Source organism: Pogona vitticeps, chromosome 1, assembly GCF_051106095.1.
Source record: "Pogona vitticeps strain Pit_001003342236 chromosome 1, PviZW2.1, whole genome shotgun sequence".
NCBI classification, from domain to species: Eukaryota; Metazoa; Chordata; class Lepidosauria; order Squamata; family Agamidae; genus Pogona; species Pogona vitticeps.
The window spans coordinates 117,033,373-117,056,678 of record NC_135783.1 but is presented as its reverse complement, the minus strand read 5'-3'; the positions used below and the strand labels follow the sequence as shown (position 1 = coordinate 117,056,678).

At 41.1% G+C, this 23,306-nt stretch overlaps 1 protein-coding gene across 3 annotated transcripts in view; it reads left to right on the top strand.

The window, feature by feature from the left end:
* COL19A1 (collagen type XIX alpha 1 chain) overlaps positions 1 to 23,306 on the top strand; it is a 217,577-nt gene that overhangs the window by 35,917 nt on the left and 158,354 nt on the right. For all 3 annotated transcript variants that reach the window (XM_073000073.2, XM_078386107.1, XM_073000079.2), the window contains 3 exons: positions 19,652 to 19,775; positions 20,928 to 21,203; positions 22,752 to 22,832. In XM_073000073.2, the coding sequence (XP_072856174.2) occupies positions 19,652 to 19,775; positions 20,928 to 21,203; positions 22,752 to 22,832 (481 nt within the window). The remainder of the gene's footprint in view (positions 1 to 19,651; positions 19,776 to 20,927; positions 21,204 to 22,751; positions 22,833 to 23,306) is intronic.

Sequence of the window (23,306 nt, the reverse complement as noted above, 5' to 3'; positions counted from 1 at the left end):
CTAATTCACTGACCTTATCCAACCAGCTGTAATTGGAATTAAAGCAATATTCTAATAGAGAAATTTAAAGGGCTGAGCAACTGAGCAGATTTTTTTTTACCATTATGCCTCCCAGTTGTAGACTGCTCCTTCCCACTGCCTTTTGAATCTTTTATGGGCTTAGCGTTGAAGTCTCATTGCATCAGTTAAGAATTTAGAGCACTCAGGGTATCATATGACTTAAAAAAAATTAAACTAAAGGAATCAAACAAACATTTCACAGCATCAGTAAGATGGAAGTATTTAACAAATGAATGCATCATAGATCTAGTGACTCCAAGTGTCCCTCTTTGTGGGAGAGTCTCTGTTTCCTCACATCTGGCTGTAGTAATGCCTTCTTTCTAGTTTGCCTATGAAAGAGATAGTAGCTTTCATAAACCAGGAAGAGGACCCTGACTCACAGATGTTGCAAAATCTTCCTAGACCAGGAACTACACAGTAGGCATTCTGTGATGTTGTTGCCTGACAAGCTGGAAAGAATCACTTCGCTCTTGCTTGAGCCCTTTGCCATGTACAGGGCGGGGTTTTCCTATTTGTTTTTTACAGAGAAAAAAAAATTGGGGGGAAAGTTCCCCCCCCCCATCTATTCCCTATATCTGCTATGCCACACAAACACACACACACACCTTTCCCCTTTTTTGGTCCCAGCCAATGTAATGTATTGGGGCAAAAATGGTTCATGCCATTTTTATGATGCAGAAGAAAGTATAAATGCAGTACTTCGATGATCTGTATGTAGTTTTGCCCCATATGCTGGGAAGACCATTGAAATTCCAAATGGACTTAAGAAATACAAGATGTGTCCATTAGATTCCCCCTCCAACTCTAATCCTATAACTAATGACATTTCAGTCAAGTCAGAAAATACCCCAGAATTCACTCACTAGCTGGATTGAGTATATGAGGGTTAAGAAGGGTGTCTTTGGAAGCACACACACAAATTAGATCCCATTGTTTAGATTCTCTCTAAGGTCCGTATAAGCTAAGTGTCCACAGTGTGGGCAGCAGAACACATGCATATAAATAAATATTCTGTCATGGATGCTTAAATAGAGGAGGTTGATAATAGTGAAGTTTACTTGGTTTAGAAGCAAACTTCAGAGTTTGGAGGTAAGATTTTTTCCCATGTAATAGTGTCACCTGTAGTATGTTGCCGATTGCCATTCTCAGTTTACAACAATGTTATTTTTGCAAGATAATGTAAGGACTGGTAACATCATTAATTTTCTACATAATGAGTAATGCCTTGTTTTTGCCTATTTTTGTATTTTTATAGCTATTTAAAAATTAATTCAAAAAGAAGGGGGTGGAGAGCACATTGGCAATGGGTTGCCTAGAAAGCAATGAGTTACAATGAATGACTATGGAGTTGTTGGGTGTGGAAAGGTTAATGGCTAAGATGTTCCTTTATACATTAGTTTCCAAGCTCTGTGCAAACGTAACACATAACAACCAAAAATCCTATTGCCTAATTATGCTGGCATAACACAAATAAGTAACTTTTGAAGGTGAGTTGTCTTCTATTTAAAACATGCTGTAAATGTTTGGGTTGGTGGGTAGGGAAACAGTTTTGCTTTTAAAAAATTGTAATATGAAAACCCTTTGCCCAAGCTTCCCCTATGACACCCCGCATGGAATCAAGTACAGAAATCCATTTAAGTTCAGGAAAGTCCCTCTGAGAAAGAATTGAACTGAAATTGTGAGTGAAAAGGTGAGAGTACAGTTTGGAAGATGGAGGTGAAGGCTATGCTTTGCATCTAGTAAAGAGAAATCTATTTGTCCACCTTTAGTCTTTCCTTGTTGAGTTCTATGGGGAGGGGAAAGAGTATAAAAATACCATTTACCTGCTGCTGGTGGTATAAACAGGAACCCCACAAACAATATTTTAAATATATGTGTATATATATTAATATTTTTACACACATGGGGTAGAAGAAAGAAGACAACAATGTAAGACTATTCTATTCGTTGGCATGTCTGTATTTCAAACTGCAAGGCTGAGAGAACATTGGGCTCACACGTTCGAGGGTCAAAGGACTGATGTTGAGTTTTCTTATTCATTAGCAGCAAAGCCTTGTGGCATTATAAAAGCTAATGCTTTTCATATAAGCTTTTGTGGATTACACCCACTTCTTCAGATGCATTGCACATGGGGAGTGGGAGAACATTCCTACATAAGCAGTCTTTACCCTCTGATTATTTCGATCCAACACTGCATTGTTTACACTCCTGGGTAGCCTTGGCGCACAGACTATAAAGCTAAAAAACATGTTAGACTCTGTATCGTAACCTGTGTGTAAAATAAGTTGTTGACATCAGCTGCTAGCTAAGCAGTTATAAGGTAAATAATTAAAAATAGATAAAAGTTTAATAGAAAATATGAGCTCTTAAGAGTGGGGCATTCAGGAACGCAGCTGATTTCACCTTATCACCTCAGGTAGCTAATCTCTGAGGCCCATCCTTGTCCTTCTCATTCAGCCTAGTTTCAGGGCTATGGCTTCCCTTACAAATACTCTTTTGCAAAAGCAACATTTGTCTACCTATTTCACCTCGCTTTCCCAGCAATAATGACAGAAGGAAAGCAACAGCAACCATAACCATAATTCACCTAGATAAGGGACAGGAAAGCTCTCTCCTGATGTTGATCAGACATTAGGAAATGTCAACCCTCTGAATGTTGATAAAATGCTATTCCCATCAAAGCTCACCAGTAGCTATGATGTTTGTGTATGATAGGAACTATGACTGAGCAACACATGGACAGCCAGATGTTCTCAGAACTCTAGATGTTGCTGAGGAGATACTGTAGCAAATGAAAGGAATTTTGGTTTGCTGAGCAAGTCACCACTATTTAGGGCAAAAACAGTGCACAATTAAAGAGAGCAAAAACTGGAGAATCTGGATTCAGTCTTACATTGAGAATCTTGATTCCCCACCCCCCTTTGGCTTAAAAACAGTGATATCAAAAGCATAGTGGTTTGGAATTAGTCACTGCAGACATTAGGGTAGGCTGCAGCACTGCTGGTGAGTGGATTTCTCAATGTGCTTTTTCCTTAAAGTAAATCACTCACCAACCCACTCACTACAAATACTATAGGTAAGAATGTGACTACATAGTGAGAAAAATACAAATTGATCCAGGGTGAAGTTGCATCTAGGAAGTTGGGTTTCCCAGGGTAAATTCACTTTGGCTAGCCAGGCAGGAAAGGAGATGAAGTTGGCAAGCAGTCTTGTTTGCAACTTGTTAATGTAGCTCTTTTGTAGCCATCCAGATTTGAAAGAGACAGAACTACCTTAATAAGAGAACTACCTTAATAAGCTGTAAACGAGGGCTGAGTGGCAATTCCCTCCTCTTTCTTACATACAGACATTATTTTTTTGGTATCTAGGTGCTTTAAGCAACTAAACCATAAAACTTGCCAGCATTATTAACAAAGATATGGCTCTCTTAATATTTTAATACATTTAACACAACGGCCAGATTAATGGGAAGTGCATTGAGATCTGGGAAGTTGGGAGGGAACTTGTGAAATCAGATGTTAAATCTCCAACCCTTTACTTTGTTCAGGAGATATCCTGTGCAAGGCAAAAGGAAAATGGCAACAGCTCTAAAGGCTGTAAGATCCTCGCCTGCTTCCTATTTGAAAATAGACTGCCAAATCGCCTTTATTCAGCAGTAGGGTTGGCACAGAGGTCAACGAATGTTCATCTAGAAGTTATACTAGCGTATTCTTGCCAAGAACTGCATGTTGGTGTTGTTTTGTTCAAGTATTTGCTCTCTGTGTTGTTTCATTGCCCTGCTAGGCTTGTCATAAGATTAGACTTGGGTGGGAAGGCTTTCAAAGCAGTTTTCTAGGTCATGTAGGGATCACTGAATCCGTTCCAACCATTCTCTGAAGGATAATACCATGCATGGTATCTGATTTCCTTAACTGCATTTCCTTGGGACCGAGAGTGGGGGAGGTTCCAGATTTTTGAGTAATGTGAAGTATTTTTAAAGGATTCTTTAAATCTGAGGTTGTGCCTAGATGCTAACATTCATTAGCACTGCTTTAGAAGAATGTTCAACTGCCTTGAGCCCCAGAGGCTATGGACCGAAGCTTATCACATTAGTGAGGCTTAAGATATGGAACTCAGCTCAGTTACAGATGTTGAAGGCTAGACCAATGAAGCTCACAACTCCCTTTACTTTTTCATATACCCCTCTGTTCATATAGGGTTGAGTGTTGTGAACCATCTGAAAACTACATCTGGGACTTTGCTGGATGTATAAACACTAAGCATAGTTTCAAAATTGTCTTTTTGGATATTTTAGTCTCCCAGAGTTACATTTTGTGATAGAATCCACACAGAACTAGACCAGGAATGAAGGCCGTCTCCCTCCTCTTGTCCCCAGGTTCCAGACTCAGGATACATGAAAGAAAGAAATTGCCATAGTCAATTTGTTGCATTTTGCTAGTAGGACCCTTTTGGTCCTAGACAGTGTAGGCATGGGGACAAATTATGGGGACTTTTGGGGGGGGGTTGTTTAGGTTTGATTTGGTTTTTGCAAACCATGATGGTGAGAAGCAGAAGTGAAAGTCTTTGTTATCAGTAGGTTGGCCTCCTTTATGGGAGACTGGAATTCTCAGTGGATTCAGAACATTGTATTCTGACCCTAGCTACAGTCCTAACCAACAATTCATTGGAAATTTCATGAGATTAAAATACCTCGACACCAGCCCTCTTTTTTGTATGCTGCCATGTGAATGTTAATTATAGCATGATTACGATATAACTCATCTTCTCCTAAAGCAGTCAGGCAGTCAGGCAGTTTATTGCTGTGGTCCTTGGACCTATCCTCATACCGGGTGGGGGGGGGGAATATAAACCTTTGCAAATTTCCAAAATTCAAATACAGTAGTTCATAAAAATATTTGGCATTAAATATTAAACCTGGTATCTAGTTCCTACGGCTTTTCCAAGACCTGAATATCGCCATACAGAAACTGGCTGCTTGGTAAATGATATTGGGGTCTATATCAGAAAGAAGAAACTCAAGTGTGGTTGTTGTTCTTTTTCTGAATGGCCTGGATATTTTTAAAAAATTATTATTATTATTGGTCAGTGGGGTGATGACCTTGTAATGCAGACAAGTGAAGAACATATGCTCTATAGTCTTGCCCCCCCCTTAAGGGACAGGTAAAGGTAAAGGTTTCCCTTGACATTTTGAGTCCAGTCATGTCCGACTCTAGGGGGCAGTGCTCATCCTATTTTCAAGCCATAGAGCCAGCGCTTGTCCGAAGACAGTTTCCGTGGTCATGTGGCCAGCGTGACTAGGGAACACCGTTTTACCTTCCCACCGAGGTGGTACCTACTTATCTACTTGCATTTGCATGCTTTCGAACTGCTAGGTTGGCGAGGAGCTGGGATAAAGCGACGGGAGCTCACTCCGCCATGTGGATTCGATCTTACGACTACTGGTCTTCTGACCCTGCAGCACAGGCTTCTGCTGTTTAGCCCGCAGTGCCACCATGAAGAACATGTGCTCTATAGGCTTGCCCCCCCCTTAAGGGACAGGTAGAAAGCCTTTAAGTGAGAGGGATATTCTTGTACTTCCCTTCAAGTATAGTGAAAGAGAGGGCTGAGCACCTTGCCAAGGTGAAGGCTCTTCTAAACCCCTTTCCTTCCAAAGATGATTGCCAGTTCCACAGAGTTTTTGATGTACCTAGGCTCTCACCATAACATTTTGAATGCTGGAAAGGTCAGTTTGACACTGTAGCCTCAACTCTCTACTTAACTAATTTTTTTTGCCTAATCTATTCCATCTCCTAAAGCGAGAAACTAAGGAAATTCTTCAGTTAGAAGAAAGCAGCCAAATTACCATTCAACCTATGTAAACATCATAATCTCGCTACCTATTATTTGCAGCTTTCCCTTACATTAGCGGCCATGTTGTGCCTACTGTGTAGTGTGATTAATCTAATACAAGTCTCATCCTAAGACAGCTACTCTGGAAAGCATAGTTAGCCATTTCTTCCTCATAACCAATTTGCTGCTATTAGAATATGTCCATTATTCTATTTTATTTAGATACAGAGGAGCAATATGTGAAAAGTGTCTGCAGCTAGAAATGTTGTGCTTGTGAATATAACAAGGGAGAAGAACAGAAGTCACTCAGGCCCAGGAAGGAAACTCATAGTGTGTCTGGAATGGAATTCCTGTCTTGTGGTTCTCAAACAAGCTAGGAACTACTTCATAAACCAAAAGCAAAACCCAGGTTGCTATTTGGAAGATGAGTAAGACATCATGATACCTGGCTTGAACATGCTAAACCAGGGATCTCAAACTCAATTTACCTGGGGGCCGCTGAAAGCAGAATCTGGATGAGGCTGCGCCACATCAGATTTTCTGCCAAGCAGAGCAAGAGCCCAAGGAAGCTGCCCAGGAGTTTCCTTAGCCCAACTGGGGCTCCGAGGAGGAGGAGGGGCATGCGAGCTATCTTGGGAGAGAGCCGGCAAGCAAGGCGAGGCTTTTTTCACTCTTGACAGCAGTGGGCACTTCAGGGGGGCAGGCAAGGCGAGGGCCACAAACTATCGTCCGATGGGCTGCAAATGACCCCTGGGCCGCATGCTTGAGACCCCTGTGCTAAGCTTTTGGGTACTTTAGTTCCTGTTGCTGGACTGCGTTTACTACAAACTTGAGATTCCACTGAATTTTAATTTACCATTGTGTTCAAGCATGGTCATAGTTTCAGTCCCAAATGTCATAGTCATTTAGTTCTGCATTGCCTATTATAAATTTATACATGAAAAATAAGAAATGGAGGAATATTCTTCTCCAACATTATTTACCCCGTTTCTTAGTTGTTTGTTTTGTGTTGTGGCTGACCCCTTCCCTCTCACACATTGTAAAATACTTTGCGCAGTGAAAGTGCTAAACATAATCATCATTGTCATCATGTTCACAGAACACTGTTCAGTGCCATCCCTGGTGCAGAGAAAAAACATCCTTCATGCATTTGTGCCTTGTTTATTGAATATTTCAATTTAGGAAAATGGTAAAAATCGGGGTTTTTGATTATGCACTGTGGAGTTTCCATTGTTTCCAAACTTTTCCCGCTTCATTTTTATCTTCTCTTGGAGGTGTGATTTTAAGATTCGCTTAAATTTGTTTTGTACGGGTTGAATATATCCTTTTCTAGCAGCCTTTGGATATTACTAAAACTAAGATAAATTAAGCTTGTAAATTGTAACAAAATTTTCATCTTGCTTACACTGAGGCTTAAGTGCAATAAGTTTATTTTGGTTCCTAACCGATGCATTTTTATTTGCCAAGCACTGCCTCGAGGAATTTGCTGTGGAACAGCAATTAATTATTTTCATAAAATAAAAAAGAGTACTGTATATATTTAAATTATTGTTTCATCCTTTGTTTGAATAGTAGTTAAGTGAGCTTGATTTTTTACTTAGACTTTCAGAACTCCTGGGTTAGCACCAACTTGCAGCTGGACCTTATTAGTTGGCCTTTTGTTGTGCTTCTGTGGGGCACTTGTTTGTAGTTTGAAATGCTTTCCAGATTGCAAATGTTACGTCTAATTTGTTGCAGCCAAGAATGTGCATTATTCTTTTGCATCTTCTGAGGTTTGGAGTTTTTTTTATGAGCAACCTGCTTCTGTTTGTCATTTTTTCTCCATAAACACAAAGGGACAAGATTTCAGAGTTTAAGGCAACATTGAATGCATCATCACCCATTCTAAGACAGAGGTTGATCACGCCAACCTCATGACCACTGATCATCAAATTATTTGTAACGTGACAGGTGATGGTAGGTGTCAGCTGGAAGAAGAAATGTCTTGCCATAAATGCCAAACATCTCTCACTTCACTCTCAGGAAATGTAACTTGGATCATCTTTCTCTTCCTGGAAGACATTCAGCAGGCTGGAGGCCCCATTGATACTTGTAAATACGGAAGTTAATCACAAACTCTAATTTGGTCTCATTCAGTGTGGAAGAATTAGTGTTCCTAAGATTTAAAAATAGCAACTTTTTTCCATCAGTGCTTTTTTAAAGCAAACCCCAAAAGGTAAATAAAGATTGCCTTACTAAATTTGATATGGGTACCTCTTACTACTGCTTCACAAAAATAGTACAGCAAATGAGTTTGCCTATAGTTCAATGATTATTATGTTCCCTTTATTGATAGCTAGGCATGAGAGCATGGAATACTTCGGAAGGATGGAATGAAATGTCATAGGACTGGGAAGTCATCATAGTTCAATACACTGTCCTTAAGCAGGGCTCATCATATATTAATTCATATAATGTAGGCCACAGAATGCTTTGTGTGTGTGCATACAATTTGTTTGTATGCTATGTGTTTTCTGCTCCACTAGATCAGGGGGTTTCAAGCCTAATACATGTAGTACATGAACTACAAATAGAATTTAGAAGCAGTCTAGGTGGTCACAGGATTTATATTATATTATATTATATTATATTATATTATATTATATTATATTATATTATATTATATTATATTATATTATATTATATTATATTATATTATATTATATTATATTATATTATATTGTATTATATTAAAAATGACTGAGAATGAAATATCTTATGCTTTACAATTAGCATAGTAGTGAAATGTATACTTAAGAGTATAATTCCATTTTCCAAGTGTACCAGAATTGTTATTTTTGTTCGTTTTCATTATCTTTCCAACAACGTAGCAGCACTTTTCGTGCCCTTACCCTAAATTGCAAGTATAACAACACAATGACTTAAATCCTGTTGTGTGAATTTATATCCACAGACGCTAGCTGTAATTCCAGAGTAGCAGAAAAGGCTTGTCCCTTGGATACATTTGTGTCAACAAAGAGGAAATCAGTTTTGACACCCTAGAATACCGTTCCCAAAGAAGTGCAGTCCAACAATGCAATTGTTATGATTCAGTCCAAGCCCAGGTGCCCACTTCACACTGCATGAGTTGGAGGAAGAAGGCACGAATCAAATTCCTCTTAGCTTCTAGTTTAGCAGATGTCCCAGAAGATCACGTAGCAACTGGAGATAAACTCAGACCAGGGCTGAGAAAACCCCTCTGTTTCCATTTTGTTGCATATCCCTGGATCCCAACGATTTATTCTTCTCATCTTTGTTTTGTATCAGATGGTTCAGTTTTGATGGATGTTTCATATAGAAATTTGTGTACATATTTTAATGCATTTTGCTAATTGTGATGTGCCCCTGCGTGTCCCCAGATTATTTCCCTAGTCTGAGGCCCATGACACATTCCCTCCCATTGATGCATGCAAATAACCTCCTACATGAGCCAAAGCAGGATGATTGCCACACCAATATACACTTCTTATTTTCACATTTAATGGAAGAGAATAGGACACATCATCATTCATATCTAGGATAAAGTGCAGCAGCACAGGTGGTGCAGATTCCCTTCCCCCACCCTGTGGGCTGGAGAGGCCACCTACTGGGCTCCACGCATTGTTGAGGTCCTTCTTCAGTGGTGACAGACCAATATGGGCAGCCAACCACTCTGGTGAGGATGGGAAGTCAGTGAGTGGTCAGCTGCCTGGGGAGGTGGGGCCTGGCCAGTGGGGATCTTGCCCAGATTGGTGTGCTGCCACTGAAGAAGGACCCCAGAAACACACAGAACCCAGTTAGTGACCCGGTCAGCCTGGGGGTGGGGGAAGGGAATCCGTACCATCTGTGTCATGCTTCATCCTAGATATGAATGACAAGGTGCCTAATGTCTAGAAATGAACATATTCTCCCTTGACTAAAGCATATTTTTACAGTTTCCCCAACTTAAGACATTCTAAGTGTTTGCATTTTATAATGTGTGCATTGGTTTGTGCACATTTTATTCCCCAAGACAGTCCATAAACTTCAGAAATTTGCAACTTCAGGAGGTGAGGGGCTTTTTTCTTCTGAAAACATCTGCTATGACTAGAGATCAGCATAAACCTAAATTCAGAGGTTCGTGTTGATTTGTATGCATGGCACCAGAGGCGCCACTCATTCTCTTCCCCTGCCTTCCAAGCCAATGACCCATTGCACTTCTCTCCTCCTCCTCCTCCTCTTCAGCTGTTCAACCAGCCCCTGGCAGGAGCATGGGTTTGCTTATCCTGCCTCCTTTTCTGAGTGGGTGTTCAGCCAAGAAGGTGGGGCAGGGAAGCCCGTGATCCTGCTGGAGACTAGCTGAACAGTTGAAGGAGAAGGAGGAGAAAAGCATGCACCGGCGGGTGAGTGGGAGATCCAGACAGGGAGGTGAGGGAAGGGAACATGCATCACCTGTAGCGCGGAGCGTATGAACCAGGACAAACCTTCAAACTGAGATTCATGCCGGTAGCTATGACATTTCCCCAAGACTGGTGAACTCAATGGGATTATTTTCCATTTCTAATCAACAGCATAGATTGCACCAACAGGTACAAAAATACAACTGCAGATTTTTTTTCCCTTGTATTTTGTGGTGTTTTGTCAAAACTTTTGCTTGATCTGTGGAAACAATCATTATCATTCAATTCTTTTGTCAAAGAATGATAATGATTGTTTCCACAGATCAAGCAAAACCGTGTAAATAATGTAAACTATGCAAGATGACTATGGCTGCTGCTTAGCTATTTGTCATTTTAAGGAGAGAAGCATTGATGAGGCTGCCTGCATCTTTTAAAACAATCATTCTCTGCTTGGTGTTTTGTGTGTCTCTGTGTTTTGCAACTCAAAAGGGAATGGGCACTAGTTTTGGCAGAGACAACTGTAGAAATTACCCAGAACCTGATGAGAGAGAGAGAAAAAAGTTCTCTCTGTGTCACTCTCATTCTCACCTGGATCTAAGAAATCTTGCTGGACTTGAACATTCCTTATTGAGGTATCTAGTTAGGTAAAGACAGCATAAATTGATGACATAGGGAATTTAGCAGTTCTTCTTTACATCCCTGTCAAGGGAAAGGGCTTCTGGGATGTATCTGGGATAGGAGGCCTTCTCTGCAATCTGCACCCATGGTTTACAATTGGCAGGGAGGACAGGGTAGATTAGTGTTTTAGGCATCCGGCTGCAGAATCTGAGTTTGGGAGTTTGGTTCCCCTCTGTGCTTGCCTGGCAGAGGTTGGACTTGATGATCCACAGGGTTCCTTCCAGCTCTGCAGGTCTAAGATGATGATCATGAGGATATTGTGGGAGAGGGTGCTGAAATCTGTGAATTCATCATTGTTGTACATGTTGACTTATTTTCTCAATTCTATCATTGATTAACAGTGGGGGAAGGACGAGCAGAGCCATTGGTCCATTTAGGAAGGAGCAGGGCTTATGGAAATGATTTCCCCCCCAAAGTGTCCCATAAATGTGCTTGTGTGGGGGGGGGAATGCTAGGCTTCACTCAAGCTTGTAGGCTGGCATGCCTCTCCAAGACACCAGTGCCAGGAGGGACTAATGTGACTAGTACCCTCTTGGTAGGCCTGATGTTCCACTAATCTCTTGGCAATAGGGCTATGTGTGAAAAATCAACCAGCAGTTGGCTGTCTAGTGTTTGAATCCAGTCCACACCAAAAGCCTGCTGCAAGTTTACCCAGTTAAGTTTGTGGGCCATTTCACTCTCAGGCCTGTCTATGTGGTTGTTGCCTTCCCACTTCACAGCACGGATCACCAGGCACAGAATAACATCCAGCCCGAATTCTTTGGAAGAATTCAGTTTTTTCCCCCAAAGCAACTTCCATCATGTATTCTTTTTAGAAATTCCAGTGTGTGTGTGTGTCGGTCTTTCATTACATTTCTTCTTGCTTGAAGGTTATATGCAGGCCAGGTCTGGAACTCCCACTGGCAGCCTCCATAATGAAAAGTATATTTCAGTCAAGTCTTGAAATAAATTATCTGGTTCCTGTTATTGGTATTTGTAACAACATTTAGCTCTTTTTGCCACTGTGCACAGAATGGCAAACCTAATAATACACCTAAGAGAAATGTACTTGAATCTGCTTTCTTAAGCAGAAGGATCACTGCGGTGGATACTCAGCACCTACAACTGTATTTTAACATCGATGGCATATTTCTTGTAATGGAAGGTGGCTGATCTGAATGCTTTTGGAAATATGACCCTAATCCTCCCTTCTGCTGTGAAAAAATTGTGAAAACTGGCAGTAATAACAGTTCTTAACATTTGCTTAGCGCTTTGAAGTGCTTAAGGCACTTCACCTGTATTTCCCAGTTGCAATTCCTACTATAATATCCAAATTGCTGTGTTAGCCTCCCAACTGGATTACTGGAACACTTCATACTTGTGGCTGCCCTTGACGCTGAATCAGGAGTTTTGGGTGCTAAAGAGTGTGATGGCCAGAATTATAGTAAGTAGAGCTAGGTGGAATCAAATTACATGCATGATGAATGTATTTCCTTGGGTTCTTCTTTTCTTCTAAACCTAATTCAAGGCACTAATCCCAAAGGACAAAATTATCACCTAGTTCTGTGGAATTTCCTTTACAGTCTTTTCTTTCTGTTTCTCTCTTTCTGACTCTCTTCTTTGGACTTCCCAACTTTAGCTTGCTGGATCTCCTTTTCAGTGCTTCAGAATAGCATGCCGTGCTTATTCTTTCTCAGCCTTCCTGAACTGGCACTGTCTAAAAATGACAGTTGTTCTGTTTACTTGTGTGAATAAGACAAACCTAGAAGCATGCTTTGGTCATTATTTTGGCATGAAAACAATGTCCATTCACGCCCTCTTGGAAATCAGACATTGGGGGTGAGAGGAAATGTCTTCTCCTTGCATCATTATATTCCTAACCAAATCCATGAGATGAATCAACAGAATGAACAGAGATGAAGGTATAAATGGATTTGTTGATTTGTACCTGAAAAAAAAAAATCAACAGTAACAAATGAAAACATTTTTCTCTCTTTGCTAATTATCTACATGGACATGCCCGTGCAGAATCATTTTCTTAATCTTAGCATATGTTGACCATATGAGCATACTACAGGCCTAATCAATGTCAGTGATCTATGTGGGCTCTAAGCAGGCAGCATATGCCAAGGCCAAAGTAAATTTTCAGCCACTTAATTGGTATCTAGGTAGGCACAAGTCATTTACCGTTGTCCCCAAGGATGGGCTTTGCATTTCATCTTCCAAACCAGCTGGCGAATGCTATAGTACTAGCAGATAGGGCACGGTTAATTGGAAAATTGCCATGCTTAAGCATGATTACCTCATTTATATATATACATACACACAATAGTAGTGCATGGAAAGAGTTCTTGCATTTACGCACAGTTACCTTTGCATGATATCTCATCCTTACCTTTCAGTAATATCAAAACTGAAGTATAAATGTACTTCCTACAGATCAAGGAATATACATTTAGTTAAAGTAATTTCCTGGAATTTGTAGAGAAGAAGGTAAAAGGTTTTCAATGTCCAGAAGCCCAAATAGGTGACCTGGGCCATGCACTGGAATATAATATTTCCAGGTTCCTCAGGATCACCACCACTTGTTTGGCTTGGAGAAAGGACCCTAAGGATGAGGATAACTTACATCTCAAACATAAGAAAAAAAAGTCTGTGTTTTGATTCTATCTCACAGAAACATCCACAGTGCTGTAGTATTATCACTTCCTTCACCAATACCTCTTTGCCACTGCAGTGTAGACACATCATGCCTTACAGCAGTGGTCCCCAAACTTGGGCCTCCAGATGTTCTTGGACTGCAACTCCCAGAAGCCTTCACCACCACCTCTGCTGGCCAGAATTTCTGGGAGTTGAAGTCCAAGAACATCTGGAGGTTCAAGGTTGGGGACCACTGCCTTACAGTAAATGAAATATTGGTTGTGTTGGCCTAGAGACTTACAAACAATGCAAACAAGAAAAAATGGGGCTCATAAATACCTTTTCCTACCCCACTGGGTGGCATGACAAGGCCAGAAAACAGTATAATCCTGTGGGGCTTTGGTGTGATTGATTCAGTCTGGCTATTTCTAGACCTTTGTAGCTGGCTTGACAGCTCAATGAGTTTAGTATCTGGCTTCAGAGTCAGAGGATGGGAGTTCACTTCCACTCTGTGCCTTCAGGGAGAAGAGCCACTCTGTATGGCAAGCTACAAAGTCCCAGGATGCCCCCAGAAGAAAGGATGGTAAATAGAGATGGGATATTCATATTCATCCCCCAGGGGAGATGAATATGAATATTGCCACCACAGGTGGTGGGGCTGATTGGCCCCATTTGATATAAGTGAAGAAGGGAAAGTCACCAGTCCATCCTTTCTGCTAAAACACCTTCACATGCCATAAGCTGATAGAATAAACAGATACATCATCAGACAGGAAAACAAAAAGAAACAGCGTTGATGCGAGCTCTCCTAGTCCCCACTGGACCAGCAGGTATTTCCTCTTTCATCCTCAAATCCACATACCTCAGACCAATGGTTTGAAACAAAATGGGGTTTATTGAACTGGGTGGGGGGGGATGAGCAACCACTGGTTCCACATACCACATTCTGACCCTAGTTTTCAGCATGGGTTCAAGGTTCTTTAGCAGTCTCTTGCTCCCCGGTTCTATCCACCAAGGATAAGTCCAGACCCCCAGGACATCTCCACTAGACCCTTAGGTGGACAAGTATGTAGAATTCAAGGCCCTCTTGCCTCCTGACTGCTCCTAATAGGAAGGGGTGTTATACCCTAAGGGAGGGCCAGACTAAGAGGGACCTCCTTGTATGGTAACAGGGTGTTTCTGGGTCTTGTGGTTCTCCTTTTCAGTCATCTCCTTGCACCAGTATCAGTGTGATGCAGGATTGGACTTCCCCATCTTCTTAGCTCCTCTTTTTTCCTCTCCTGCTTGCCCCAATATGATGGCCAGAAGGGAGTCTTGGGGTTCTCGTATTTTCCTCCTTTCTCCCATAGGGGCTCTTAACTGGACTACTACTCCTCTTCATGGGGGGTGGGATCTGGTTTTTCACTGGGGGAATCCTCAGCCAAGTAAGTTCTTGACCATTCCTCCTGAGCATTACCCCTCTCTCCTTCCTCTATTTTCTCTTCTTCTTGAGAGGGTTCTCTGAGATTCCCTCATTCTTCTCTTCCCTTCTCCACCAATTCACCTTTAGAGTTCCCTTCTGTCTCTCCCAAAGCAACTCCCTCTTCCTCCCCTTGACTTGTCCAAAATTCCTCCTCCTTCTCTCATTCCTCATGGGTTCCTTTCCTTTCTGGTGCCTCCTATTTCTCCTTGCCTGTTGGCAGCAAAGCAGTCTTTATATCTGCTATGCTCCAGGGGCAAAGTAATTCCTCCCTCTCTCTTCCTCTACCTAAGGCTGACACAAGCACATAGGGCTCTGCCTGAGTCCTGATTTCCCAAGAACTACATGTGGTGGTGCCCTCCTGTTTCATTTGTTGCATACAAACCCTTTTGATTGGTTCACTGCAAGGTTGGTTGGGTCATGTGGATCCTCGGTTGGAGCTTGTCAGACTGCTGACAGAGGCATCCATGTCCCTGTCCTCCTCACAGTTGATTACTGAGAAACAAGCTTGGACACATATCTTGGACACATAATTCATCACAAAAAATATAGTGTTTTGCAATATATCACTGAAGGGCAGGTGGGAGGGAGAGAGAAGACAGATTTCTTGGATGAGTAACATCAGAGGCTGGCTTTCCCCTAATAGAGAAAAACTAATTCACACAACGAGAGAAGGGTGGAAATAAGTCATGATGGCAGCCAACCCCAGCAACTGAGATGGAGCAGAGAGAGGGAGACTAAGACACCTTATGCCACCCTTATATATTCTGCATATGTAGAAAACTCTCCTGAGCAGCACAGGGTTCTTGGGGCTGCAGGAAGAAGGAGGGTCAAAGTTTGCCTCCCCCTCTGTTTGCCCAGACACAGTCTTCACTGGGCAAGAGTCCCTTCCATGGATGGAAGGTGCATTTTTGTTTACAGAAAATGTTTCCTTGTTCAGTTGAAGCATTTACAGATACTGATAGCTGGTAGACTAAGTGTGTGGAGTCTCTCTCACACACACCCCAAATCTAGGAGGCCGTCTGTCATGAACTGCCTGTGCCTACGGCATAACATCTGTGTTTCTTTATTGTTTATTTGCAGGTTTATATCTGTTGACATACGTTTGAGCAATACGAGAGGGGGATGTTACTGCTAAAGCACCCACTTCAAATTGTAATGACTGATCCCCTTTGTTAATCTGAATTTATGCCTTGAAAATGTTACAGAGGTTGGGTTTGCCAAAATATATAAGAGTGGCCACAAAGTTTATTGTGGTCCTTTTTTTAGGTGTGTGTGTGTTGGTGGTGGGTTGAATAATTTGGTAGAAAGCATGTGTGCCCATCTTGAATTGAAAGCTACAGGGTTTGTGTGATTTCCCCCCAGATTTCATGCAAAGATCATTTGGGGTGAAATCTATCCCTCGGCAGGTGGCCAGCAAAAGGTCTGTGTATCAGGTGGTGCTTAAGCAGCGTGTGTAGCTTTTGGGCTGCTGCACAAGGCTGATCCATACTGTCTGCTCATGAATATGCTATGCTTATGGGCAAGTTGCCCAATTATTTGCCCAGTGAAAGATAAGAGCCCATCTCTGTAGGGTGTGGTGAAAAAGCAACAGGCAGGAAATGCTGCCAGCAGACATGACTGAGAATATGAGCTTCCTCCTTTTGGCCTTCAGTGAGCATTTCACAGGCCCTCTGCTAAATTGAGAGAAGAAAGGAGCAGCGCCATTCATCTTTTTGGTGCTTCTGGAATAAGTACCAAATAGTCATAATGCAAGTAGTCTTGGATAATTAAAAGGGGTATAAAATAGATGTTGGTATGATTCACCCAAAGCTTCGCTCAGTTATTCATCTGGCCATTGAATAACAGGGGAGAGGAACAATCTTCTGGCCAACATCTCACAGCTCCTGGAATCTATTCACATACACCCATATATTTATAGGATGTTATCTAGAAACGGCCACTTTGTAAACTTTCATATCCCATGTGCAAGATCCCACAATCACTTGGGTGTACACCAGCACTTTGGCTCTGTGGAAATATTCCTTTTCCAGGTTCAGCAAATGGGTTAACATGTCAATTTTCCTGACAGTTCTCTTATTGCAGAAGCAGCAGCTAAACTGGATAATCTGACGAGAAAAATGGATGATATTCACAGACAAAGCTGGCCCTACTATAAGGCAGAAAGAAGTGGCTGTCTCAGGCAGCGTATTTGGAATGGAAAGCATCAAATTCTTGGTTTTTTAATTTGTTTTCACTGCATTTTTACAGTTTTTTTCATCCTATAAGGTGGCTGGCTTTAAGGACTGTATAAGTCTTGTACTATGTTAGAGACTGACAAATTTGTTTATAACATGAAATTTTGTGGGCTGTGAAATACATGGTCCATGTCCATAATAATTGTATTTTAATCATTTTATCTTTTATTCTATTTTAATTGAATTTTAATTGTTGTAAGCTGCCCAGAGACCTTTGGGTAGAGTGGATGGCATATAAGTTAAATAAATAAATAAATAAATAAATAAATAAATAAATAAATAAATAAATAAATAAATAAATAAATAAATAAATAAATAAATAAATAAATAAATAGCACAGTTTTATGTATAACATGGCTGGAGGTGCGGGGAGCACTTTTTGCTGTTCATTTCAAGCAACAAAATATCTTAGACCAGCCCAATTCATGGAATATTGTTGATAGTAAATGCTGAAGTTCCGTCAGTGCCAGATACTGAAGTGAGTTCTGTAGAATGAGTTCTGTAAGTACAGTGAGGCTTTTGAGGCTTCCTCAAGTAACTCTCTACACAGAGTTCTGCTCATGTGGCCTCACCTGCCACCAGGTAAGAATGGCATGGAAGAACAGGCCAGCTAGTTATGATGCCTACTGGTATGGCTCTCAGGCACTCTCAATTGTCTGTCATAGCTTTGAACATATGCAGCAGGAGTAAACAGTGACATCACAAAATTCTTGGTTTGTAAAAAATTGTTGGGACTCCTCCCCTGTTTAGACTTTTGCTAGACTAGTGTGGATCCCCCCCCCCCCCCCGATTAGAGCACTGGCTTCATTTTGTCTATTTTTACAGGCCTTATTTGGGCTGTGCTATGTCATTTGGAAGGGACGTGGTGGCACTGTGGGCTAAACTGCAGAAGCCTGTGCTGCAGGGTCAGAAGACCAAGCAGTCGTAAGATCGAATCCACGCGATGGAGTGAGTGCCCGTCGCTTGTCCCAGCTCCCGCCAACCTAGCGGTTCGAAAGCATGCAAATGCGAGTAGATAAATAGGTACCATCTCAGTGGGAAGGTAAAATGGCGTTCCCTAGTCATGCTGGCCACGTGACAACGGAAAACTGTCTTCGGACAAGCACTGGCTCTTAAGCTTGAAAAGCGGGATGAGCACTGCCCCCTAAAGTCGGACACAACTGGACTCAAAATGTCAAGGGGAACCTTTACCTTTACTATGTCATTTGGAAACCTACAAGTGTGTGTGTGTGTGTGTTCTGTTTTATGTTTGTCTATTGTACACGAAGCCAAAATGTTGAGAACAGTTTGAGAGTTACACATGAGAGCAGTCCATGAAAAAAAGAGAAAAACTAAAAGCCAGCCTGATGATTTCACTGCTGTCTGTTTTGCTTGTCTTAAAACACCCTGGTATCTTCTCTTGGAGAATATAAGCTGTCCGTTTAATCCTCCACTCCTCAACAGGCAACTGGTGTTTTAGGATGGAGAACCCTCAGCATTCAATATGTTGATGAATTACTGGAGATGTTGTTCAAAGTCAAGCCTTTCAGCTTTAGGCAGGATGTAAGTGGAGAGGCATAATAAGAGTCATCATGTGTTACCACTGGGCACTTTGACTGGAGCTGATGGGAGTCTGACTTCAACAGCTTTTAGATGGCTACAGATTCCTGAGCCTTGATTTAGAGGCAGTACTTTCTGACTGCATGTTTGCTTATGTTAGGGTACGACGATTCATACACATAAATGTGTGCAATACTCATTCCTCCATGAAAAATAAAGCACAAGTATGTGTTTTAAAATATATGTTCATAACTTGTTTTGTGCATTGTGAACAATTTGATACACATACCTAAGTGGGATATTTTTCTTCGGATGGAGTCTATCCATTTTTGCTCTTATAAAACTTTTAAATAATATCTGAGGATGCAATTTGAATCTTACTTATAAGGAAATATAAATAATTAAGCTAGGTAAAATGAATTTCTAAGTAGACATGCATAGGAGTGTCCTATACATTACTGGTCAGTGTGCATGCGTAAATTTTACACCAATGATTTGCACCATATAATGAGCTTTGCCATGTTTTTCATTGTTGTTAGTTGCCTTGAAAAATAAAATGTATAAGAAATTTTGTAAATGATGATACTGTGCATAAGAATGTCAAAAAATTAAAATTATATTTGGGATGATCTTTATTGTGTATTAGGGCTGGATTTTTGATAGAAATGAAATGGTAATTTCCCTGACTTAAAGAGACAGAATGCTCTCTTGAAGATGGTAGAGATGCAAGAGCATCTATGAGCCTATAATTGGGTACCTCAGCATATGCTTGTTTTCCTGTTTTGCATTATTAGAGTTGAACTAATGAGAGCATTTTCCCCAACATTATTTAGGCAAGTGTTCCCAAACGGGCTTCCAGAGGAATATTTCCTAACAGCCACATTCCGTGTTAGAAGAAACAGCAAAAAAGAAAGGTGGTATTTGCTGCAAATTTTAGATCACCATAACTTGCCACAGGTAAGAACACATTCTCTTTCCCATTTTGTTTGGGTTTCTCCCCCGCCCCCATTTTTTACCTTGTGTCTACCCCACTCTTTTAGGCTAATACAGATATTCCTCTTCCAATTTCAGACTGCACTCAAAATGTGTCCATCCCCCCTCTTCCCCCCCCCCCGGAAACAACAGTGACCATTCTCCAACTTAGGTAGTATAGTAACACTGCCAGTTCTCCTTTACGCACCTACCTGGAATGGTAGGTGCATAAAGGCAAACCAAAGAATCTCCTAGAACCTAAAAACACTGCCTCCCCATTTTTTTCCATCAGTGATGGCAAGATAGAGAAGTAAGCAATGTAAAGTGAATTACACAGTAAAACATTTAATTGTTGCTCAATGACTGAGTCACATGGTTGAACAGAAGAGGTGGAATGCAGAGATCCCCATACACAAACTGAAGGCAAAGATGAGATTTCCATTGATCTTTCTCAGCAGTAGTCCTCTCATCACATCACATCTCATTGCGGAGCGTTCCCTGACCCTTAGAAGTGGCTTTAGGGCACAAATGCATGCAGGAGGCCACAAGGAAAAGGGGAGGGCCAGAAAGCCCCATTGACCAACCAGAATTTTCCACCCAAAATGAACACATGTGTGCAGTGGTGCCTCGCTTAACGAGCGCCCCATTTAACGATGAATCCACATAGCGATGAGGTTTTTGTGATCGCAAAAGCGATCGCATTGCGATGTTTTAGATGACCAAAAATCGCTTTGCGATGATCGGTAAGCATTTCGCTTACCCATTTTCACATAGCGATGCTTTAAAAACAGCTGATCAGTGGTTCCAAAATGGCTGCCAGAAAAAATGGCCACCTACAGTGTTTTCGCGCCCTTTTCTTGCTTACAGGACAGCAAAAATGGTGGCCGGATGGAGGATTTCTGCACAGCGGTGAGTTTTTTCCCCATAGGAATGCATTAAGCGTGTTTTAATGCGTTCCTATGGGGTTTTTCCCCCGCATAGCGACGAATCTGGATAGAAATGATTTTTTTGGCATGGATTATCGTCGCTATGCGGGGCACCACTGTATTTCTGTACTGTTCTTCACTAACTCAAAACTTATTCATTTTGAAGCTGCATCCAACTATTTTGAAGTTTCCTTCTCATATTTTATTTCAGGTGTACATGACAGTCGATGGTTCAAAGAAACTTGTAGAATATGTCGCACAATCCACCCAAGGGCACTCCTTGCGCTACACCTTTAAAAGCCGTGACATCCACACTGTCTTTGATCGGCAGTGGCATAAGATTGGCATCAGCGTACAATCAAGGATGATTTCTCTCTATGTGGACTGCAGTTTAATTGAGCAAAGGCAAACAGATGAAAAAACTACTGCCGACTTCCATGGAAAGGTTCTTGTTGCCAGCCGTTACTTAGACGGCAAGACTGTAGATGTAAGTGATCCATGAAAACATCTGCCAACAGAGCGCCCCCAGAAGAAGGGAAACAAATCACCAAATTTGTTCAAAAATTGCTAATTCATCAATTTGTATTCATATGAATCAACAATCTGATGAATCAATGAATTTTGAGTGATTTTTTAAATTCATTCATTTGTTGACTATAAAACAAACCCCAAGGCAACCAGAGACACCAACATTGCAGGGAAGGTTCCTCTGACTCTCTTCTACAATCCTTCCAAGTTTGGTAAAGATTGGGTTTTCTCAAGCCAGGTGCTAAAGGGCACTTTCCTGGGGGGGGGGGGGACCCACTTTGTGGCTGTGTAACTTGGATGTCTGAAACTCAATCTTCACCAAACTTTGAGGGACTGTAGAGGACAGTTGTTTGGTGTATGGTAGATGAGTCAGTACTTTTTATTTAATAGTCTCTGTGTGTGCGAGGTCACACATGCATTTTCTCCCTGTTGGTACCTCCCATTTGTACAAGTTTCACTCTAGATACTACGTGGAAAAGAAAGTACCCTCGCCCCGTGCTTCTGGCTATTGTCACATTACTTTTATTTCCCCAGCCCTTTTCCTCTATCCCTACCTCACCACCATCTCCTTTTCATCTGGTTTCTTTCTCTTGAGTCTATAAATGTCTCACAAAACAGTTAGCATGGACAGGCTCTCCTCAGCAGGCAAACACTTGCAGAAATATGCCACTTGTGGGAGAAAACGATTCTCTGGCCAGCTTTTTTTTCTCCCTAGGAAGGTAACAGCAGTTTGAACATAGCCCCATATTTTGCAGTGAGCTTGCCCCCATTGTTTATTTTATTTTTAAAACCACTTCTTGCTGTGTAGAGCATTTAGTACACAGGCAATGCAAATACCTGTACCAACTCACATATTTTGATCAGCTTTGAGGTGGATGTTTTTCTGTTTCAGTTTTCAAACTCCACAACAAATATTTATCTTTTGTAAGAAGTTATTTGTTTCCCTTGATCCATGAACTGGAGTGGCATGTTTTGCTTTAGTTGTTTCTTTCTTTTCCTGGATCAGCCTCATGGGTTATCCTGGCCAACGGAAACCTATTGGTTTCGATGGAGTGCCATTATGTAAACAATCAGATCGGACTGTAGGGCATCACAGGTGGGAGGTGAAATAATTTCAGTACAAGATCCATGCCTTCTAGATCAGTCACATCATCTAGTCAGTCAGTCAGTGGGAATCATGTAGTAAATGTGAACTTAGCCCAGTGTTATATAGCAAATCAGATTAGGCCAGATGATAAAATTGGTGAGAATAATGAAATTGAACAGAAAGAGAAGAAAAAAGTGAAAGGGGATCATATAAATAATCAAATATTTAAACCAATATTTCACAGACATTGGTAAGGAAGTATGCAGTAACATAAATATTTTATGGCCACAATCCAAAATAGATTAAAGCACATTTAAGACATTTTATTTATGTGGGTTCAACCCTACTAATAGAAGCATCACTTCTGTCACTATTTTTTTGCTATACTCAGCTGATAATATCCCTGTGTTTATGAAACAGATTGAACTTGGTCGCATGATACTATACTGCAATCCGAGACTTGCTGCTCTGGAGATGTGCTGTGAATTATCTGAGAATATGGTAAGTTATAGATATAAAAAAAGCAAGCAATTTTTTTTCACATTGGACCAGAGTTTAGAAAATTACCTGTGAGAAGAATCAATATATAATGATCTGCTGAAGCCATTCATACCTTAGCAGTGGTTATGATGCTCTGACAGCTTCTTACCACGATTCAGTTATGGATGGCTTCAGCATGTTATTATATTCATTTTTCATGAAAGAAACATTCCAAGCTCTGCTCCTTCTCTCCTGGATAAATGTAAATAAACAAGCACAAAAACACCAGGATCCTTAATGATGAGCCTAATTACATTTCCCTTGTTAGTTTTCCCCCTCATTTTTTATCCTATTTTTTCCACTTTACAATTAATGTGAGAAAATTAGTTCATGGCATAAATATCAAAAAGCGGCAAGAAATTTCTTCATACTTTTTTTATCTACAGTATGAGGAGAGAGCAAGAGGGTGTTGGTTGCCCCTAAGCTGTCCCCAGA